At 42.8% G+C, this 23,947-nt stretch overlaps 1 protein-coding gene across 1 annotated transcript in view; it reads right to left on the bottom strand.

Annotated features, from left to right (window-relative positions):
* LOC130045816 (complement C5-like) overlaps window positions 1-23,947 on the bottom strand; it is a 106,977-nt gene that overhangs the window by 17,700 nt on the left and 65,330 nt on the right. The window contains exons 25-33 of the mRNA XM_056138699.1: window positions 23,643-23,718; window positions 20,513-20,672; window positions 18,217-18,312; window positions 15,635-15,806; window positions 14,437-14,645; window positions 13,869-14,021; window positions 10,423-10,485; window positions 9,076-9,157; window positions 7,136-7,193 (exon numbers count right to left, since the gene is read on the bottom strand). Coding sequence (XP_055994674.1) covers window positions 7,136-7,193; window positions 9,076-9,157; window positions 10,423-10,485; window positions 13,869-14,021; window positions 14,437-14,645; window positions 15,635-15,806; window positions 18,217-18,312; window positions 20,513-20,672; window positions 23,643-23,718 — 1,069 coding nt within the window. The remainder of the gene's footprint in view (window positions 1-7,135; window positions 7,194-9,075; window positions 9,158-10,422; window positions 10,486-13,868; window positions 14,022-14,436; window positions 14,646-15,634; window positions 15,807-18,216; window positions 18,313-20,512; window positions 20,673-23,642; window positions 23,719-23,947) is intronic.

Raw genomic sequence — 23,947 nt, 5'->3', positions numbered from 1 at the left:
GATGGCTGCCTTGTGAGGTCTGTACTGTATTGGAGCTCATCATAGACTTTCGTCAGACCTAGAATTCCTAGGCACTTTCCTGGGAGTGGGCAGAGAGGAAGTGATAAATGCCCTTCTCAAGGCTGCCATCTTTTTCCTCTCCCCACTTTACATTGGTCATCTGCAACAGCAGGTTTTTCATTTGCATCTACAGATTTTTTTTAATAGTTTTTAATTTGCGTCTACAGTTATTTGTCTCTTTACAATAGGCATTTTGAAATCTTTGAAATTTTGAGCTGCAGGGGACCTGAGTTATCAATTTCAGTATTTTACTTTCCTGATGGGTCATCTCAGTGCACCATCATTCTGGAGTTGGAAGAGGTATAGAAATCATTCAGTCCAAGGTCATGGTTCATGAGTTGCAGAGATGGAGTTATTTAAGGTTACGTGACTTGTTCATGTTAGAGCTGAGTGTCTTGGTTCTCATGCTAGTTCTTTTATTTATTTTTTAAGTGTTCAAATAAGAAAATTAGTTATATTTTCAGAGAGACAGACTCAGTGAACATTTTAAAGAAGACTAAAGAGAAATGTATGAAAATATTAGCAATTGTTTTCTTTGGATGTGAGATTATAAATGAGTTTCTTTGTCATACCCTTTACTGTTAAAATAATTCCATAGGGGCTGGAAAGATAGTACAGAGAGTAAGCACTTGCCTTGCATGTGGCCAACCTAGGTTCAATCCCTGGCATCCTATCTGGTCCCTTGAACACTGCCAGGAGTGATTCTGAGTGTAGAACCATGAGTAATTTCTGAGCATCACCAGATGTGACCCTCCATCAAAAAAATTCCACAATGGCTTAAAAAATATTTCAAGATTTCAAATTTTCTCTATGAATCATGCTTGTGGAGAAACTCAGAAGAAAATTGAAAGGCATGAAAATTGATGTTTCCCCCACCCCTTCCCTTCTCCCCCACTGGGAAGAGATTAAAAAAAAAAAGAACTCTCAAAAGGGGAAAAGTAGGAAGCATAGGGATTTTATCCAAGTTCTCACTGAGATATTTCCATATATGATTTTCCTTTAAAGAGCTCACTCTATTATTTATAAAGTTAATTGTGAAAAAATTAAACTTGTGTTTTAAGTATGTTATAGGCTGACAGGGGATAGAGGGTCCTGGTAATCAGTTTTTGGGAAATAATAAAAGTTATGAAGAAATCATCTAGTCTTGAAGGAGACCAAAGACATGAGGAACATGTTCATTTGAGATGCAAATCCTGAGCTCTTCAGATCTGGAGAAACTGAGGTACAACCCAAATGCAGAAATGGAGGACTCATTCAGAGAAGGATGGGTCCCCTCAGATAAAGATAAGCTGATGGACAACGTAAAGGTGGTGATAAGAATCTGAAACGACCATCAAGAGTCCAAGGCTTGGGGCTGGAGCAATAGCACAGTGGATAGGGTGTTTCCTTGCACGCTGCCGACCCAGGTTCGATTCCCAGCATCTCATATGGTCCCCTGAGCACTGGAGGAACTAATTCCTGAGTGCAAAGCCAGGAGTAACTCCTGAGCATCACTGGGTGTGACCCAAAAAGAAAAAAAAAGAGTCCAAGGCTTTCCCTTGACAACACGCAGACTAACTTTAATGTATGCAGAAAGCTTCAAGACAAGACATTTCAGAGATACTGTATATGACCTTCTCCCTAAAGCAATTCTCTGCTTTTTCCTCTTCTGGAAAAGACTGTACCCTTTTTTGGAACATGTATCTTTCTCTTTTTTTCTCTCCTCTCATATTTATGTAAGTAAATTTCCTTAGATAAAAGTATTTTGCTTTACTATTCAACTCCAGAGACTATAAAACCCAGCTCCCGGAAGCGCGGCTGCATTTGCAGCCACATGACATCTTATCTCATTTTCACTTTGGAGAACCCGGCAGGCTACCGAAAGTATCCTGCCCCCACGCCAGAGTCTGGCAAACTTCCCGTGTTGTACTCAATATGCCAAATTCCAGTAACAATGATAGGTCTCATTCTCCTAGCCCTGAAAGAGTATTGAATATGGCTCTTTTAAAATCTCAGGGCTAGGAAGAAGGAGACGTTACTGGTGCCTGCTCGAGGCAATGGACGAACAACAGGATGATCATGATCGTGATTCAACTCCTCTGGAAATTCTTTTCTGAGTGGGAAGGTGACATTCTTGCACCACCTGTGCAGATGTCAGACTGACCTTTTCCTGCAAAAAAGCAATTTCTCACTAGAGCTAGCACCCACAGCTCCTGTGGAACTGGGGCAGTGGGTGCCAGTTCTGGCACGGTGCGGAATGAATGGATTTCAGGTGCAGATTGATGATTACCTCGTGGGGCTGGAGGGACGCAAGTGTCCGTGCTGTGTAGATGATTGTATAGACTTGGCCAGCCCTACCCCATGCCAGGCATTTCCCCAGAGGGGAGTGAGGCAAGTGCAGCAGAGCTGGGGAAACACTCTTTTCTTTCCTTTTTTCTTTTTTTATTTTTGCTTTTTGAGTCACACATGGCGATGCACATGGTTTACTCCTAGCTCTGTACTAAGGAGTTACTCCTGGTGGTACTTGGGGACCACACAGGATGCGGCCTACTCGCTTTACTATCGCTCCAGCCCCCAGCACTGCTTTGTTGAGGACACCTCCCTCACTCCCCACTTCACCCAAGGCACTCACACAAATATATCCAATTCCAAGGATTCATTCTGAGTTGCGGAGATGAGTGCTATCATGAGTGCAGCATGAAAGGCTTTCAAAGAGGGCCAAATTATCCACACAAGGTAGGTGTACTTCTGCAAAGGGGAGTTGGTGAAATGGGGGGTACTTTGGTGTGAAAGACAAAGCCTCCATTTCCACTCTCTAGCTGCTGTGAGCAGTCCTATTTTTGACTGGCCCCGCCCCACATTTAAGTTAACAATTCCCCAAGGTCATAGATTCTGGCCTAGGTCTTAGGTTCACTGGGACTAAGAGTCAATGGATAATACCTAACACTCAAGTTCAGTCAGATAACCCCAAAGGGCTGAAGCTAGTCAGATCATCAATCAGTACAATTCTTGCATTTTCCTTCCTTCCTTCCTTCCTTCCTTCCTTCCTTCCTTCCTTCCTTCCTTCCTTCCTTTTTTTGCTTTTTGGGTCACAAGTGGCAATGCTCAGGGGTTATCCTGGTTCTGCAGTCAGTAATTACTCCTGGCAGTGCTAGGGGGACCCTATGGGATGCTGGGAATCGAACCCAGTTCAGCCATGTGCAAGGCAAACAGCCTACCCACTGTACTATCCCTCTGCCCCCAATCCTTGCATTTTCTGTAAAAATTCTTGTCATTTGATAAGTAACACAAAGACCCAGTTTTCCTGTTTAAAAAAATCTCACAAAATGAGCCTATATTTAACTTGGTTGTATACTAAGTTCCTCCTCAGCCGGGCTGGAGCGATAGCACAGCGGGTAGGGCGTTTGCCTTACAAGCGGCCAACATGGCCGACCCGAGTTCGATTCCTCCGCCCCTCTCGGAGAGCCCGGCAAGCTACCGAGAGTATTCGATATGCCAGACACAGTAACAACAAAGTCTCCAATGGAGACGTTACTGGGCCCGCTCGAGCAAATCGACGATCAACGGGAGGGCTCCCTTCTATTTTCCAATAAACCATTCTATTTACATCTAAGTCTGAGCATCTTTGTTAGCCAATATTTTATTCTAGAAAATATTGAAGGACCTGGGAACCACGGACCAACACAGCGCCACTATCGCTGCTCCTGCTTCAACTGCCAATTAGTGAAGAGCGCGGTCACTCTGCTTCCTCACAGAGCCTGTTTCAGGCCAGACCTTTTGGAAGTTTTGGATGCCATATTTTACCATAATACTTAAAAATATCGTCAAAGAGCAGGCGGTTACAATTTTAACCCTATTATCTTACCAAATCAACGATGTAGAACAGCACAAAAGACAAGTGGGAACTAGATGATAACATCTGGGCATCTCCCTAATTGGAAGGGTATGTGTGGCCAGAGCAGGGAAACTTCGCTCACAGATGCAAATACTCTGTCAACAGGACGGAGAAGGCCTTCTGAGCAGAGAATGTCTATAAAAAGTGGCTGGAGCCTTGATGACTAGTTGCCATGGCAACGGTTTCACCCCCCGGGAACAGAAACCTTCCTTTCAAAAAAGCCCTTCGCTTGCTGCCAAAGCAATCTTCCCCAAAGACATTTTGTTCTGAGGGAAGGGAAGGAATGAAATCCCTTTTCCTTTTCTTCTGAAAGCAACAGAGCAGTTGTAAGAAAAACCAAAAAGAAACTCAACAACTAAGAACCAAGTAAATACATAAAAGAGACCCCCCAGACACAGAAACTGTACACTCGTATTTTGGAAAAAAAAATCAGGAGAGAGAATATTGGAAGCAAAGAATGTCTCATATGAATAGGTACTACACAATGACTTTTGGAATTTTTCCAATCAAACTCCAGAGTCTCAGAGTCAAAAGCATACTCCACCTGGCTTTTTTTTTTTTTTAAATAAAAACGCTCTATCTCCCTTTTTAACAACCGAAAGACAGAATATTCAATCTGACATCTTTCGTTCAGTAAAAATGAGAAAGTCCATTTAACAAATCTGGATGAATGATTTTTTGATAAGTGCCCTTTTTACTTCTATAGGTGGAGCTGAAGAATACCAGAACTGACAAATTGAGATGAGACAATCCAATAGTCTTGTTTTATAGAAGAACCTGGAGGAGTGAAGTGCATTGGTTGAAGATCACTAGAGTATTTCATGGCTGAGGCTCCCCACGCCAGGTACCCACTCACCTTTTCATATCCTCTCTGGAAGCTTCCCTGTTAGGTCTGGCATTGATTTGAACTCTACCCAGAACAAGTCTGCACATACCACCCTGTGATAAGTGTTATGGCTTCAGGTTATGGATTTAGGCCCAAGAGAGAGTAGGAGGGGCTATGGAGAGGAAGGGTGCTGCTTAGCAGAGGGTGGTCTGAATGAAAGATGGCAGGGGATGAAGATGGGTGTTTGAGGGGAAAAAGGGCAGAGATGGGCCCAGGGAGGCAGTGGGGACTACAGGTTGGCCTGCCTGCGAAAGAACCCTTAGAAGACTGTGACTAGGCTGGGAACTGCCAGCAGGACAGCACTGGCTGGGAAGGAGATGGTGGCAACTACATGTAATTCTGTGAGGCCATCTTGCCCTGATGGAAGAGGCTTCAGGAGCTGGACCAGGTTTCAGGGTCTGGGGATGAGGTCTCTACTTCTGTGAGAACTTGGCAGGTTATTTCACCTCTTTGGGTCTCATTTTCTGTTTCTCTCTCTCTCTCTCTCTCTCTCTCTCTGTGCTTTTGGATCACACCCAGCAATGCTCATGGGTTTCTCCTGGCTCTGGATTCAGGTATTACTCCTGGAGGTGCTCAGGGGACCATATGGAATTCTGGGGATCAAACTTGGGCTGTCTGCATGCAAGGCAAATGCCCTCCCTACTGTACTACTGCTCTGGCCCCATTTTCTGTATTTATAAATCAAGAGAAATCCCAAAATTCATTCCCCAAATCCTTTACAACATTAATCTGTCAAACAGCTTCATAGACAGTCTAAGTCATTCATCCTAAGTGTTTGGGCATCATGGGATATATGCAAATAACTGTAATGAGGGCAGAAAGAGTTAAGGAGAGAAAACAACAGGAGTACTCAGTGGAAGGGAAAGCAAAGGACTGAGTTCTAGTCCTGCCTCTGCCACTAGTGGACCCATTCCTTGTGATCATAAAGGGAAATTCACATGTTTCCAGAAACCCGTATTTTCACATACACTTTTTTGTTTTTGTGCCCCACCTGGCGATGCTCAGAGATTGCTTCTATCTCTGTATTCAGGAATCACCCAGGCAGTCCTTAGGGAACCATATAGAATGTGGGGGATTGAACCCAGGTCTGTAACATGCATGGTAGGCACCTTTCCCATTGTACCCACTGTACTATTGCTCTGGTCTCTCGTGTACATTTTTGAATGGTGACTGCGGTAAGTAGAAAAACACCTCTCACCCCCAGATACCTGTATCATACTCCTCTGAACATGAGACCATGTGTCTTGGGGAATAGTAGATGTGATAAGATTGAGGGTCTTAGTTTTTGTTTTTGTTCTTTTTTGGGCCACACCAGCAAGTGCTCAGGGATTACTCTTGGCTCTGTGGTCAGGGAGCACTCCTGGTGGTGCCCAGGGGACTAGATGAGGTGCTGGGGATAGAAATCGGTCAGTTGCATGCAATGCAAATACCCTTCCTGCTGTACTATTGCTTGGCTCCAAGTTGAGGATCTTATGATAGGGAGAATATCCTGCATTATCTAGGTGGGTCCAACTATCACCAGGGGTCTTTACAAATCAGAGGAAGAGGCAGGAGAGTCAGAGAAGTGATGATGGAAGCTGGACTCAGAGTCAAAGAAAGAGATTGGAAGAGGTGGTGCCGCTGACTTTAAAGATGGAGGGAGGGACCACAAGCCAAGGGCTCTGGGCAGCCTCTAGACTATAGGAAGAAAATAAGAAAATGAATCCTTCCTAGAGCCTCTGAGTCTGGCCTCCAGTCCTGTGGGACAATAAAGTGAATTGTTTTTAATTAATTGGTTTTTCATTGAATTGCTATCTAGTGCCAACAGTAAATGAATACAGTGGCCAATTTAGACGGCTGTATTCTGGCTATCCGAAGAGGGTAGCAATCCTTCTTTAGCCCGCACCGGGAGGGTGAAGAGGGGGTTCTGGGTAGTTTTACAGATTCTCCTCCTGAATACAATGAGCAACCTGAGTTGAGAAACTGGTTCTGAATAGGAGCTGTTTATATGAGTGTCTTTGACTCTTTTCCCTGATACTTTTATCATAGCTTTGCCTTTCTAAGTTAGAAAAAAATTAGTGTTAAGCTGTTTAAATTAGAAGGAGGATAAAAACAACCAGGAGGAAAAACTATCTAAGAGTACAACAAAACTGTAACCTATAGAGAGTAGTTTGATATTGACGAATGTCTATTATGATGCTCTGTATTAAAAAAATTGAGTGAGCACTTTTTGCATCTTCTGGCCATCCTTAAAAAGAGAAAGTTATGTAGAAATAATAACAAGGTGGAACTAGGGCTTGACATGTCTGTTCTCTCCCCTGGAGGGAAGGGCTCACCTGGCACAGGCTACTATGCGCTTGTATTCTGAGTAGTCGGAGTCTCCATACCTCGATCCTGGCACAAAAAACACACAGACAAGCAAAGAAATGAAAAATGGAGTAAACCCTTTGTTGCTAATTTGGAATCTGCCAAAACTGAAACATTCATCAACAGGTTTCTGAATACACTACAAATAATTTGTCATTTCCGAGGTATGAAGTCCTAGTTTTCATCTCCACAACACACACACACACACACACACACACACACACACACACACACACAAGTACTCCTCCCCACAGCCCTCATGGTTAGAATTTGACATGTCCCCCTCCCCCCACCCTGCCACCAGCGCCCATTCTTGACCACCAATGTTTCCAGGATCCCTCCTGCCACCTTCACCCCTACCAACCCTTGCCTCTGTGGCAGGCACATTCCCTCCTACCCTCTCTTTCACTCCTTTTGGGTGTTATAGTTTGCAATACAGGTACTAAGAGGCCATCATGTTTGGTCCATAGTCTACTTTCAGCACACATCTCCGATCCTGAGCAAGCCCTCCAACCATCATTTGCTTAGTGGTCCCTTCTCTATCCCAGCTTCCTTTCCCCCAGCACATGAGGCTGGTTTCCAAGCTGTGGTGCAATCCTCCTGGCCTTTATCCCTACTGTCCTTAGATGTTAGTCTCCTATTATGTTACTTTATTAGAATTTGACTTCTTTTCTTCTTTCAGTGGTGCTCTGGGGTGGAAGGGCAAGGGCCCTCTTGGAAAGTTTAGCAGGTCATGTTGACCTGATGGTTCAATGCTTGGCCCAGTGGTCCCTAGGGCTAGAGACACCCTGAAATTTGCTTGGAGGTTAACAGGGCCACACCCAATAATACTCAAGGGACTGTGAAGTGCTGGAATTGAACTCAGAGCCAGACCTGTATTCACTGTGTTGGGCATGCTCCAACCCCACTTTTGGGGATTCTTTTTTCCGGGAAGGCTATACCTGGTGGTATTTAGGGCTTACCCCTGACTCTGTGCTCAGGGGTCACTCTTGGTGGTGCTTAGGGTACCATATATGATACTGGGGATCAAAACTGGGTGGGCTGTGAGCAAGGCAAGTGCCTTAACTCTTGTGCTATCTCCATGGCCCCATCACTTCTGGTGATATTAAACGTTAATTTATGGCTGTGGACAATCCCAGGAAATCTTTCAATCTTTAGGTGATTCTTAATGAGAATTTGTAAGATTTAAATGATAAACTCTCAATGAATTTATGATTTTAGAAAGGAGTCTGAAAGGTTACTGTGAGTTGGCAATATGTTCAGGAAGTTGGTGGGAGGAAGGGCAGAATCCTGATTTGACTGGTAAATGAAAAGTTTCCCATATGAACAGGCCTCTGAGCCATCAACAGAAGCTCTCAGGGAGGAGAGAGGAGCCCTAGGTCTCCTGATACACTGAAAGGGGAGAGGCAAGAAGCCAGGAGAGGGGCAGTGAAGAACATAGGAGGGGGGAAAAACACAGTGAAAAAAATGCAAGTCCTGAGAAACCATGAACATGGAGACTTGAACATGTGCATTTGACAAACGCTTTGGAGTCCAGAAAGATTGGGGATGGAAGAGAGAGTTAGGGTCCTGGATCAGAGGCTTACCTGAGAGGAACAGAAATTCCAGACCTTTCAATGGTTTTACAGCTAGCTACACTTAAAACGAGCAGCTAGTCACCACAGTTTCTTGATTACAAGTGTATATAGTTCACTTAGATGTTAATTATTTAATATCCCCCTTCCGTCTATTATTAAAGTTCTCGCTATTATAACAAGGAGCAATGATGGGCACTCAGATATCAACCTACTAAAGGATTTAATAAAGAAGTTTGTTTTCTGAGCAAACTCCTTTTTCCCCCCTAAGAAGGGAAGTGTTCCAGTAGTCCTCATGCTTAACCAAAATGACGGTGCAAGTCCTGTTGTTTTACCTTCAATGTTCTGGATTTCAATCTTCAGATAAAAGTTGCAAACTTCATCAGAGGTACTGATTTTGTGAGCCACGGTTCTTACCTATGTTGGGCCAAAAACCCAAGAAGAGTCTACTTAAAATATGAAAATGGAAAAGGTCTCGTGTTGCTTCTGTATTGTTGCTGTGAGTTGGGTGCCTTGAGGCCATTGTCATAACCCTGGGCAAATGATGTGCTTGAAATATTCATTTTTCCCCAGCAAACTTTACAATGTGAAACAGAGATGAGACATCCAAAGTGACCACATCAACCTCTAGATCAACAGAGTCTCGGCCCAGCTCCTGTGCAGTCAAGGCTGAGCACCTTACTCTAACTTGTACATTTAGCCTATGCATTCTTTGTTGGGGGGAGGGCTCCCCAGCAGTGCTCAGAGATGTGGGACAGTTTTTTTGATCCAGACTAGGTATACTCGAGGATGCTTGGGACACACCTGGAGGTTCTGGGAGACCATCAGATTCCACCTGGTGATGCTAGGGAGACATGTCATACTGGAAATCAAAATTGAGACCTTGTGCATGTAAGGGTGTGCTCAAACCCTCGAGCTCTTTCCCTGGCCCCCTCACTCTAGACAGTCTAACTTAGCACATCAGGCCTCAGAGCCAGTTAGTTTCTCTTAGCCCATAGAGCAGAGGGTAAAGCAACAAAGTAGAGGTAGGTGTGTTTATGTGTGTGTTTGTGTATGTGTGTGTGTACGCATGTGTGCATACTAAATGTTGTGCTGAAGATATGAGCATTATCTATGGGTATGCCACCCTGAATGCCCCCAATCTCACCTAAAGATATGAATATAATTAAAATCATCAATAGAGTGCTAATTTATGCTCAAGTATACATCATTAGTTTTGTTCCATTGGCAGTTGTAAGGTACTTCAAGCTGCTTATTTGTATCCATGCAGACAGTGACAAAAATAAAAGATGTGTAAATCCTTATATTTATGTACTAATTCACATTGCGGGATGAATGAGATGTAGCTGTTGCTAACCATAGGAACATGTGTGAACACACACAGAATATGTACATTTACAGGTATAACAAAAAATTCTATAACTATACATAACTATATATTCCCATATACGTTATTTCCATAAATACATATACTTTATACAGGCAAGGGTCAACCCAGCCATTTGCAAAACAATTGTGAGGGCAGCTAAGATGGAAAGAATGATGTAAATGAATTTTTCTGAATTCATCGTAACCTAATTCAGATTTCTATAACTTAGTGGCAAAATCTCTAAGTGTTATGTTACTTAGTAGGTGAAAACGCATAACTCCCAATTATTTCAGCATTCCCAAGAGTTACTTACATGCACTGTGGCCAAGCCAGTGCTAAAGCCAGTACTGACAACAAGGTCATCATTGAGAGGCACCTAGTAGGGGGAGAGAGAACCAGGTTTTAAAAACGCTCATTTAATAGGGAGGCAGAAGAGGTTGTGGAGCATCATGAAAAGAGGGGGCCCACGCCCAACAGCCTCCTCTCTCACCACCAGGAGTAACCCCTGAGCATCACCAGATGTGACCCTCCACCAAAAAAAAAATTCCACAATAGTTTAAAAAATGTTTCAAGATTTCAAACTTTCTCTAGAAATTATGCTTGTGGAGAAACTCAGAAGAAAATTGAAAGGCATGAAAATTGGTGTTTCCCCTTCCACCACTCTTGGAGGAGTAAAAGGATGAGGCACTGAGGTCTTATTCACATAATAGCACTGTCATCCTCTCGGGGGCTGGAGCAATAGCACAGCGGGTAGGGTGTTTGCCTTGCATGCAGCCAACATGGCCGGCCCGAGTTCGATTCGTCCGACCCTCTCTGAGACCCCAGCAAGCAACCGAGAGTATCTTGCCCTCACAGCAAAGCCTGGCAAGCTACCCGTGACGTATTCAATAAGCCAAACACAGTACTGACAAAGTCTCACGATAGAGACATTACTGGGCCCGCTCGAGAAAATCGATGAACAACAGGAGGACAGTGACAGTGACATCCTCTTGAGCGGGCACCAGTAACGTCTCCATTGTGAGACTTATTGTTACTGTTTTTGGCATATTGAATACATCATGGGGAACTTGCCAGACTGAGTGGGATACTCTCGGTAGCTTGCTTGGCTCTCTGAGAGGAGTGGAGGAATCGAACCAGGGTTGCTTTGTGCAAGGCAAATGCCCTACCCGCTCTGCTATCCCTCCATCCATTCACATAATAAGGTAAAGGTAAAGGCCCTCCCGTTGATCGTCGATTTGCTCGAGCGGGCCCAGTAACGTCTCCATTGGAGACTTTGTTGTTACTGTGTCTGGCATACCGAATACTCTCGGTAGCTTGCCGGGCTCTCCGAGAGGGGCGGAGGAATCGAACTCGGGTCGGCTATGTTGGCCGCTTGTAAGGCGAAAGCCCTACCCGCTGTGCTATCGCTCCAGCCCTGCTATCGCTCCAGCCATTCACATAATAGAAAAGAAAAATTCCAGAACATCTCCGTGTAAATAAAAGGTCTGAGGTCTATTGTAAGTCAGCAAAACTGAGGCATCAGAGTCCCCTTTTGGTTACATTTTCATTTACAGATGGTCAGGATTAAATGGGTTCTTCATTGTCCTTTTCTGAATAAATTCCTTTCCGGGTCTAGCTTGGGGCTCAGCATCCTAAGCGCTAAAGTAGAATGTTCTCAGTAGCACCCAAGAATAGGAAACCTCAATGTAACTCTAAGGCGGGTGCCATCTGTTTTTGCTCTGCCCACTTTCCTTTTGATATTCTTCTCCTTCCTTTTCCCCCTCACTTCCAATTGGTTTCTGTTGATGGAAATCTGGGCACTTCACAAAACTCCCACTGAAGCCTGCCAAATCCTTAGGTGCTGCTTTTCTTTAGTCTCTTCTGCCAGGAGGGAAGTGAAGACATCATCTAAGTAGTTGGTTTTCCTTCCGGAGAAACTATTTTATAAGTACTCCTTAATCTGTAGGAAACCTGGAGAGATTTTGTTGAGCAAGAGATCTGAAGAATGATTTTTTGCTCACTCTAAGCTGCAGGATGCTTTTTCCTCCACCCAGCTCCTTAATGAAAAGGGACTTCCTGCAGATTTCAGTAGCACTGTAGCACTGTCCTCCCGTTGTTCATCAGTTCACTCAAGCGGGCACCAGTAATGTCTCCATTGTGAGACTTGTTACTGTTTTTGGCATATCGAATATGCCATAGGGAGCTTGCCAGGCTTTGCCGTGTGGGCGGGATACTCTTGGCAGCTCGCCCCTGGGCTCTCAACATGGCTGTGCATACACAAATTTATATCTGGTGATGGGATGGGGCAGCTGCTACAGCAAGTTAAAAACAGACTTTTCCAAGATCTTCTGAAAAATTGGGTTGTTATTTGGAGTTTTATTTGTTTGTTTTGTTTTTGGATCACACCTGATTTTTCTCAGGTCTTATTCTTGTTCTGCATTCAGGGATCACTCCTGGTGGGGAAGAGGGAGCCGTATGTGGTACCAGGAATTGAATCTAGTTAGCTGCGTTCAAGGGAACTGTACCTGGGTCAGCCCTACTAGCTTCACAGTCTTTCTGGCCCCTTATTTGTATTTGAAAATATTGGAATATGTCTGTCTTTGTCTCTATCATTACCATCTCTCTTTATATCTATATCTAATTTATATCTTCCTATACTACTAGCTTACAACTTCTGCATTTTCCTCTTATGCCTATTTCTGTTGAACAAACTGATTTGTAGAAGCTTTAGAAAGTATGGTCTACTGCTAGTTAATAGTATATTTCATCGTTTTTTTTGTTTTGTTATTGGGCCACATCTGGCTGCTATGCTCAGGGATCACTCTTGGCAGTGCTCAGGGTACCATTTGGGGTACTGGAGATCAAGCCCAGCTGCATGGAAGGGAAGCCCTTTACCTGCTGTACTATCTCTCTGTTTAAATATTCCTGCATATGATCTATAAAGGGCTAATTAGAAATAGATGCTTCAGCAGTTGTGTCCTTGCAGCCAGTTACTAATATAAAACCTCATTTCCTTCAGTGTGTCCTTTCCTTTGGAAAGTTCTCAGAGATAGTAAAGGATTTTAATTTTAAAAAAGTAGAAAAGGAAATGGGACAAGGTCTTGGGGGGCCTAGATGCCAATTCCCATCTGGTGACAGTTGGGAAGCACCCCGGTGTCCCCCGTCTCCCTGACTCTATTGTTGCACCTTTGTGCAAGTTGCTCTCTGTGTCTGGAATGTTCTTCCCTTTTCTTTACCTGCTAACTCACTGAGATTCTTCCAGATTTAATCTGCCAACGTGGCTAAGTTTGACAATTTCTTCCCACCTCTCAGTCTGTGTTGAGGGGGCCTTCTCATCTGTCATTCCGTCTCATCACACTCACTCACTGTTTAAATGACTGCCTCCCAAGTCCATAGGGTTTTTGAATCCCTTACTTTTGAACCCCAGTGTCAAGTGTAGATACTCTGCTTAGAACCAGCAAGGTAGGAATGGAGCAATAGTACAGCGGGTAGGGTGTTTGCCTTGCACACAGCTGACCCAGGTTCGATCCCAGGCATCCCATATGCATCACCAGGAGTTAATTCTTGAGCACAGAGCAGAACCAGGAGTAATCCTTGATTATCACTGGGTGTTCCCCCCACCAAAAACAACAACAACAACAACAAAACAAAAACAAAACAAAAACAAGAAAAAAGAGGTACTCATTATGTGTCTAAGAAGAGAAACATTGGAACAATTCAGGTAGAACAGATATTTCAAAGGTCCCATCAGATTTGAAAACATAAAAAGTCTTCATTCACCTCTACTGGCCTCCCAAGGAAATTCTTCTTTGTCATCTTATAAGAGTGGATGTCACCTTTGTTCTTGTAGGAGACTTTGATATTCATATTCAAGTCGAGTTGTCTAGCCAGGAGTGAATATTCTGTCAGGCCCTCAATTGCATTGATTGTATCCTATCAACAATCAGCAAGGCAGAAAAGTAGACTTAGCTTATTTATTTGCTCAAGTGCACAAATACCCTTTCTTAGGACACTTCCAGTGACTGAAGAGTTAAGAGTTCCAGGAAGAGATGAAAGTAAGCCCCACTCCCCCATGCCTCTCTCACAAGAATGTGGTGTTGGGAGGAATGGGGAAGAATCTGGGCCTCCATATAGCCTGAAAGTAGGTTTTTTTTTTTTTTACATAAAACACCTTCACCCCTTTGCCTGACAACCTCCTCCCATGTCTCAGCTTAAAACATCTCCCCAGGAAGTCATAAAGCTACTCTCCTCATGGTGGATAAAAGCATCAAAGCCAGAATGAGGGTGCAATATGGCAGAAGGCAGTAAAACATGTGCCCAAGTGGAGGAAACACTCAAGAAACATTACCTGGGTGGAATAAAAGCCGCCTCCATACCTCTGCTCTTCAGATAGCCACTTGATGATGGGGCTGACGTAACTCATGTCCTTCAAGTTCAGACTGGTGAGTAAAGCGTAGGCAGTGGTTTCCACCATCCGGGCTGTACCACTGTCAGGGGCAGAGCTGTCTTGCTGCCCATGATCATCCCTCCAAAACCGGTAAATGGGGATTGGATTGCCTGGATATTAGCAAATCAGTTCCATGAATAGCATTAAAAATATGTGGCTCGATCCTCCCAGGATGGGAGAAAGTAGACTATAGACCAAACATGATGGTCACCCATTGCCTCTTTTGCAAACCACAACACCCAATAAGAGAGAGAGAACAAAAGGGAATGCCCTGCCACAGAGGCAGGGTGGGATGGGGGGATGGGGGTGGGAGGGATACTGGGATCCGTGGTGGTGGGAAATGGGCACTGGCGGAGGGATGGGTATTTGGTAAAGGTAAAGGCCCTCCCATTGATCGTCGATTTGCTCGAGCGGGCCCAGTAACGTCTCCATTGGAGACTTTGTTGTTACTGTGTTTGGCATATATCATTGTATAATTGAAACCCAAGCACAAAAATTTATAAGTCTACAACTGTACCTCATGATGTCTCACTACTAAAAATTTAAAAAAAAAATGTGGCTTGAGAGACAATATAAGAGATAAGATGTTTGCCTTGCAAGCTGTTGACCCTGATTTGATCCCTGGCACATTTGGTCCCCCCTGAATACTGCCCTGGGTCACTCCTGAGCACAAAGCCAGGAGTAGCTAGCCCCAGAGAACTGTTGCATGTGACATCTTCCTCTCCACCAAACAAAATGTAAACCTGACAGAATTGTAGCAGGCTTTAAGAAGTTTCTTCTGGCTTCTACAGGCTTCCTAGATTTTATAACTGATTTATTTTAAATTATTTGTGTGTGTTTTGTTTGTGGTTTTATTTCCAGAAGCCAGAGTAGTGCCTGGTACTCAGCAGGTACTCAATAGGTTTTTATTAATTTAAGGAATGGACAGATACACACAGAGTAAAGGAATAAATGCAGGAACATTGGTCCCCTATTTTGTGATGGATTGTTCTTATATATAGGAATTATGTTCTTACTTAATTTTGCAGGCTGCCAGAGTCAGCTGGCTCTGTATGGTTAAGTAGGTGCTTGATGAATAAATTTATATAATGAGTCATACCTTTAACTGAAGCCTTCTTCTTCAGGGCTGAAACAATGGAAAGAAACTGTGGATGAGTTTTATCCCCCAGGGAGAGAGCATAAGCAGCAATGGCCAGTGTAAAAGTGCTCTGAGCTGAGATGGCATTGGAAAGCAGGAAGTTGTCAGCTTTAGTTAGGGCTGTGTCGATTTTCTGGAAGCAAGAAGAGAAGATATTTGAATTTTTTTTTTACAAAGTATCCGTCTATTAATTGATGTGAATTTCTGTAGGCTGCACCATGCAGAGACAGCCTCACCCCCCAAAAAAAGGTGCAAAAAGAAATGACGTTATAGAAACAGTGTTATGCTGAAGCAAATCCTTCCATGAAGAAACAGTCCGTAATCTCAGAAGGGAAAACATGACCATACAGACTGGGTTACATTTTCCCCTCTGACTTCTCCTCTCTAAAACCTTTTAAAGTGTTTTCCCTTTAGTTTCATCTTCCCTCATCAGTCCAAGCTTCCAAAAAAAAGGAAGCATCCAGCATAGAAAAGCAACCTTCATCATTTCCCTCTCTGCAAAGTTGAGATGGTTCATGGTTTCAAAAGAAATTTAGATAAATCATAAGGGGAAAAAAGTCAAGCTGCCAAGTGCTTTTTTTTTTTTTTTAAAAAAAATGAATTACTGTGAGATACAATTACAGACTTACAAACTTTCGTGATTACATTTCAGTCATACAATGATAGAGTACCCATCTCTCCACCAGTGCCCATTCTCCACCACCAATGATTCCAGTATCCCTCCCAGCACCCCCACCCCTTCCTACCCCCTGCCTCTGTGGCAGGCATATTCCCTCTTACTTTCTTTCTTTCCTTTTGGGTGTTGTGGTTTGCAATACAGGTCCTAAGAGGCCATCATGTTTGGTCCATAGTCTACTTTCAGCACTCATCTCCCATCCCGAGTGAGCCCTCCAAGAATCATTTACTTAGTGGTCTCTTCTCTATCCCACCTGCCTTTTCCCCCAGCATGTTACACTGGCTTGGAAGCTATGGCATGATTCTCCTGGCCCTTATCTCTACTATCCTTAGGTGTTACTCTCCCATTCTATAACTTTATATTCCACAAATGAATGCAGTCATTCTAGGTCTGTCCCTCTCTCTGACTCATTTCACTTAGCATAATACTCTCTATGTCAATCCATTTATATGCAAATTTCATGATTTCATCTTGTCTAACTGTGTCTGGCATATCCAATACTCTCGGTAGCTTGCCGGGCTCTCCAAGAGGGGCAGAGGAATCGAACTTGGGTCGGCCATGTTGGCTGCATGCAAGGCAGATGTCCTACCCGCTGAAACATAATCACTCAAGTTTGTAAGTCTGTAACTGTATCTCACTGTGATTCATTAAAATAAAAAAAAGAAAATGAAAATAGTTTCCTTAACTCTGTCCAGAGACCACTGAAATAGTTATTTTGAATAAATATAGTAAGAGGAGGCATGGTGCAATGCTGCTAACATCTTGCTTCATTTCTACTTTCCTGGCCCCATTTGTGTCTCACTCATGTGCCATGAGGGGACAACTAGTCATCTGGACCCTTATGAACAGGTCTTCTTTGATCATCCTTGTTCACTGTAAACAATTCTCTTGAAACAGACTAAAAAATTATTTCGTCTTATAGGTGAAGCCCTACATATGCCTTTGGATTATTCATCTCAGTTCTGCATTGCAGAGGAGTTTCACTTACCATTGTTGTGCAGGCAGGAGTATTTAGTATTTAACCTTTGGGTCTCTGAGGGATCCTCTGAGAGAACTGACTGTCCCCAGAGCAAAATATCTCTATTCCTCATGGGTATGATCTATGTTGATTCACTTTGGTGAACCCTTTCCATCCCACCCCTACCCACCCAACAAATGGAAAAGCTCACCCCCAAAGAGCAAACATGCCCTTGTGTCACCTTGGTAGTTCAGGAGATAGAATTTCAGCTATAGAACAATGATCACATGCGCAACATATTATGGGACAGAGAAAAGGGAAGGATACTGGGCACAGTGGACCATTCCCTCATCTGGATCACAAGCCATCAGTTCTAGTCTCAGCTCTACAATTCAGTAGTTTGTGGTACCAGACTATTACGTTGACTCTTTCTTACAGGTCTCAGTTTTCTCATCTGTCAATGAGTAGGTTGGATTAGGTAGCCTCTAACATCTATCCTATCACTGTCACTGTCCTCCCGTTGTTCATTGATTTGCTCGAGCGGGCCCAGTAACGTCTCCATTGGAGACTTTGTTGTTACTGTGTTTGGCATATCGAATACATCATGGGTAGCTTGCCAGGCTCTGACGTGTGGGCTATTAACTCTTGGTAGCTTGCCGGGCTCTCCGAGAGGGGTGGAGGAATCGAACTCGGGTCGGCCATGTTGGCTGCCTGCAAGGCAAACGCCCTACCACTGTGCTATCGCTCTAGCCCAACATCTATCATAGTTCTGAAATAATTTGATTCTGAAATTACAGATATTTGTAAGATCTCCCTCTCACCACCCCTCCGTACATGTTATAGAAAGAGACGAAACCATAGAGAGAAAAAGAGAAGAAAAAGTGCTGGAGAAAGAAAACTCTTGCTTACCATCAAGGGGCAAATATCGAAAGCCTTTCTAAGTCCAATCACAGTGAAGGCTGTAAGATACAAGGCATTCTCCTGGGATTCTACAGGCAAGGTACCCTAAAACAATAAGCAATGTTTTAAAAAGAGAGTGAGATGGTTTCTTTTTAAGAGAATCAGAACAGTTCTAAGCTTAGCTGTGTTTTGACTTTCCCTCCCTTCCTCCAGTGCTTCGTTTGGACTATTCCCCGTTACGTAAGTGCTGGCTCTTTATCACCAGCAGGTTTTTCTTTTTTTCCTTGATCATCGCTCCCCCAACTTCCCACCTCAAGTTCACCACACTTATGTAAGTGTACCTCCTATTTCAAGACCCCGTTAAAATGTCACCTACACTACAAGTGCTGTTTGGCCTCTGTTTGCTCATAAAGATCTTCTCTAGGGCAATGACATTCCAATGCTCCACAAAAATTGCTCTCTTTACCGCTCCGGATTTGATTTGCCATGTCACTCAAATGCCACCCCTTTGAAAGAACCACCTTCTTTTCTACTTCAAAATGCCAGGCCAGCTCTTTGCTCCTCTCTTTTTTTTTTTTTTTTGCTTTTTGGGTCACACCCAGAGATGCTTAGAGGTACTCCTGGCTCTGCACTCAGGAATTAGTCCTGGCGGTGCTTGGGAGACCATATGGGATGCTGGAGATTGAGTCCCGGGTCAGCCATGTGTAAGGCAAGTGCCCTACCCGCTGTACTATCACTTCGGCCCCTCCACTTGGTTTTCTTCCTTGTCTCCCTCCTACCTAGTTTCCAGGAGCCTCGTCTTCTCCTGTTTTCAATTCTACCAAGGTAGTTTAGATCTACTGTTTTCAATGAAGAGAATCTTTTCTTAACATGTATCACACATTTGATGTGATTTACCTAAAGTCTTATTTCCCTGTTAGATTGTATGCAATATGGTCTCAGTGAGCAAAGATGCTCTCTGTACTCTAACTCTACCATGCATCTCTCTGTGCACATTAAGTGAATCTTTATTGATTAAATGAATGAACACACACTTTTCTTAGAATTGCTGGTATTTATGCTCCCTACTCTCCCCATCAGCGTGGAAGCTTCTCTGTGGCAGGGCTAATCTCTCATTTCTCTTTTTCCACTCGTTCTCCTCATTGCAGCCATATATGTTCTTGTATGAATATATTAGGTGAATGGCTGTTGGATGCATGCAGATAGATGGAAGAAAAGATGTTACCTTAAGGGAAAGTTGTAAGGTTATTTTACTCTTAAATAGCACCTATATGATGTTAGAAGCCATATTCTGATGTCAGCACCTAGAGGACCTTATGAGACCCTGGCTAGACAGACAACCACATTTGTCTGATGTGGAAGGGATTGAATTTGTTTTTGTTAGGGTTTTTGGTTTTGGGGCCACATTAGCTAGTGCTCAGGGGTTACTCCTGGCTCTGTACTCAGGAATTACTACTGGCAGTGCTCAGGAGACCATATAGGATTTTGGGGATCGAACCTAGGTTGGCTGTGTGCAAGGCAAACTGTACTATCTGTATTTCCCACTGTACTATCTCTGATCCTGAAAGAGATTGAATTGGAACAGGAAAAATAGCCCCCCAAAGCTGTTGAATCTTAAAGATACATTGTAAGGTACCGAAAATATTGTAAAGATATTTTAGAAACCTGGTGTAACTACTTTGTAATTCAGCAATATAGATTCTAATCTCAATACAATTTTTTTGCACTTTTAAATTATTAATTCATTAATTAATCGGGCCACATCTGGTTGGTGTTCAGGACTTACTCCTGGCTCTGCGCTCAGGGATCACTCCTGGAAATCTGAGGGGACCACCTGGGATCCTAAAGATCAATCTGAGGTTGACTGTGAGCAAGGCAAAGACCCCACCCGCTGTACTATTGCTTGGCCCCAATTTGCTGCACTTTTAAAATAAATTGGCTATAATTCTGCCTTCCTAACAGATGTAAATAGAAACTTTCATCTTTTATAAAGAAGGTACATTCCATACCACAGGGTCCCTGAAAAAGTTAGTGGGTTACATACATTTTAAGGATCTCCAGTACTTACTTCTCTGAAACACCAATGCTTGCTACACAAGTTCCTATCATTAATTTAACCTCTAAAGACTTGTCTAAAGAATATTGCCAGAAGACTTTTTACATTCTTTGCCAGAACTGGAAAGGAATTTCCTCTAGGATTAAAGAGATTTTTTCCGCTTCATCTTCCTGAGATGAGAATGGGATGAGAATAAAACTCAAACTTGTCAACAGAATCATTGCTTATCTGTCCATTTGGCTGCCATACCTGTAATTTTACTGGTTGATAGTGGGACTTCTCCTGGAAAGATCCATTTTCTAGCTGGCACTTCTCAAGCAGCCACAGCATAGAATTGCAAATTGAATTTTGGTTCTGACGGATGTACTTATGTATTTGTCCAAGCACCCTTACAACGAAAGCTGTCAACCTTCATGACAAAAACCCAATAAATTAATACACAGGCATTGAACTCCAACTCCTTTTGAATTAAAATTTACAGTGTGTCTTTTTTTTTGGAGGGGGGTCAGATCCGGCAATGCACAGAAGTTACCTCCTGGCTTTGGCTTTGTACTCAGGAGTTATTGCTGGCGGTGCTTGGGGGACTAAATGGGATGCTGGGAATTGAACCCAGGTTGGTCGTGTATAAGGCAAACATCTACCACCTGTGCTATCGCTCCAGCCCTACAGTGTGTCTTAGTTTGCACAGTGTTGGTTCTTCAAAACAAAGCAGCATTCTAAATCAAGATAAGTCTGTTATCCGGTGAAAGGGCAGCAAAAATCCAGTCAACCAGTGTGAGTAGCACATCTGTGACCACAGCATTCTTAGATGGCATGCAAACTAAAACTTGATGCTTGATTATTAAAAGAAAAACCTATATAATTTTAAAGACAATGGTAGTGAAGCAAATAGTTTTGAGTTTGTGCTGGCCCATGAACATGAAACATGGAAGAGTAAAATTTTAACATTCTAGATGATAAAATTTGTGGGAGACACAAAAGTAATTGTGGAGGGAAGCAGACAGTAGTGGGGGATGTGGTGTTGGAATGTATGCATAAAGCCCTATCATTAACAATATAAATCACGCAGTACTGCACATAAAATAAAATCAATAAAATTTAGTAAATAAAATTAAAAAAATTTTTGTTGGGAGTCACCTAATCAGGGATCTGTGTGAAGCTAGAATTCCCTTCCCAACATTTCAGGAAATACTTTCTCATTTTCCCTTGGGTCATAGCATTGACCAGAACACCTAACAAGGAAGTTTTATTATTTATTTATTTATTTATTTGTTTGTTTTTTGGGTCACACCTGGAGATGCACAGGGGTTACTCCTGAATTGCACTCAGGAATTACTCCTGGCAGTGCCCAGAGGACCATATGGGATGCTGGGAATCGAACTCAGGTCCACCACGTGCAAGGCAAATGCCCTACCTGCTGTACTATAGCTCCAGTCCCAAGTTTTAGTTATCTTGATAAATATTTTAGTCAGAAAAGCTACTCCAGTCTCTACTAAAGTCTCTCAAGCACTATAACAGAAGATATAATTCATCATCCCACAATAACTTTTATGCTTCCATTTCTCTCTTTTCTCCTTCAACTACCTGAGATCTACCTCCTTAGTTCCTCAGATATCTCTGGGACCCAGAACATTTGACCCCAACCACCCCCATTTTACTCTTAAAATTTGTTTTAATTTATTTTAAAAATATGTTTAACATTTTAATCAGGTAAAATTTCATCGGTCTTAGTACCAGGAGGTTTGCTCCATGGCTTGGAGGCCAGCCACACATGCTAGGGGAAAAGGGAGCTCAGATAGAGAAGGGGCACCAAATAAAGGGTATTGGGAGGATCCTCCCAGGATGGGAGCAGCATGCTGAAAGTAGACTATAGACCAAATATGATTGCCACTCAATGCCTCTTTTGCAAACCACAACACCCCAAAGAAGAGAGAGAACAAAAGGGAATGCCCTGCCACAGAGGCAGGGTGGGATGGGGCGGATGGGGGGTGGGAAGGATACTGGGACCCGTGGTGGTGGAAAATGGGCACTGGTGGAGGGATGGACTATTTGATCATTGTATAATTGAAACCCAAGCACAAAAATTTGTAAATCTACAACTGTACCTCATGGTGTTTCACTAATAAAAATTAAAAAAAAACTTAGAAAAAATAAATAAATAAAATTTTTATCGGTCATGGTCCTCCCGTTATTCATCGATTTGCTCGAGGGGGTCCAGTAGTCTCCATTGTGAGACTTGTTGTTACTGTGTTTGGCATATTGAATACATCACGGGTGGCTTGCCAGGCTTTGCTGTGCGGGCAGAGGAATTGAACCCAGCTCGGCTGGGCCGGCTATGCACAAGGCAAACACCCTACCAATATACTATTGCTCCAAAAAATTTTCATGTAATCCCCAAACCCTCTGGTATACATAGGTTATAGAGTCTCTCTTTCCTCTGGATTCCTACAACCCTGTATCTTACTTCCTGCTACTTATGTATATTGTGCATCTGTCCAAATAAAATATAAGAATGGAGTCTTCCTATCTTTCCATCTCAGCCAAACCCAAACAATAGGATAATATTCACATCATCGTGTAATTTGCTTTTTAAAAATTTAATAGCATATCTTGGGAGTCTGTGTTAATATATGGCATTTTCTTTTTGTGTAGAGAATGGTTTTATTCATTAAGATACGTTTTAGTAGAGAGACACCAAAACTATCTCAGCCATTTTCCTACCTATGATTAATCTCAATCTTTCTTCTAATGGCTTTAATTATTAAAAATATCGAACATTTATTGAACATTTATTTTTGATATTAATACAATGTGTGTTATATGTCAGTTTTACTCAGTGATTTTAAAAAAGGTTCACGAATAGTATTTTTTGCCACATCTGGTGGTGCTCAATGCCTAGCTCTGACTTTGTTCTCAGCGATCACTCCTGATGGGGCTTGGGGAGACCTTTTGGGTTCCAAGGATTGAACCTGGGTCTTTTGTGTGCATAGTAAATGCCTTATCTTTCTGGAAACCTCTGAGTGGTTTTGAATAAAACGACCCAATGTCAGTTCTTATAGGGTCTTTCAGCCGCTGTGTTAAGTACAAACTGAAGAGGATCAAGGACTGAAGCCAAGAAGACCAGAGAAGGCTGATGCAATGATCCTCGTAATATAGATACTGGGGTGGACCAGGGTACTGTGGTGGAATTGGTGAGAAGTAAACAAGTTAAGAGTACATTTTGGAGATATTTTTCTGGCATTGTATGTGGCTTGTAAGAGAAAGAATCAGCGATGACTAGAACTTCAGCAAGTGGGCAAATGGAGTTCCACAGAAGTGTTGTTCTTTAGTTCCCCAGTCAACTATTATGTAGAAATGCAAGCCCAAATTTTTCACTTACCAAGTGCTAGCACTTTCACCATTCCACATGCTGTAAGAATAGTCAGCGTTTCTGTAGGACATGATGCTCACCATCCCTAAGAGGTACCAGGAAGAGAAAACTGCTGAGTGCTTTGTTGATATGCATTTCTAATTCAGAAATGCTTCATTAGCCCATGGGAATGATAAATTTACTTTGGTGGTGGGCAACAAGTATATTCTCTTGGCTAACACTGAAGTATATGAATTGATAGACTTGGAATATTCTACTTGATATTTTATATATACTTGATATAATATACTTGATATATATAATATATCAAGTAA

Source organism: Sorex fumeus, unplaced genomic scaffold (genome assembly GCF_029834395.1).
Source record: "Sorex fumeus unplaced genomic scaffold, SorFum_2.1 ptg000129l, whole genome shotgun sequence".
NCBI classification, from domain to species: domain Eukaryota; kingdom Metazoa; phylum Chordata; class Mammalia; order Eulipotyphla; family Soricidae; genus Sorex; species Sorex fumeus.
This window is presented reverse-complemented; position numbering and strand designations above follow the sequence as displayed.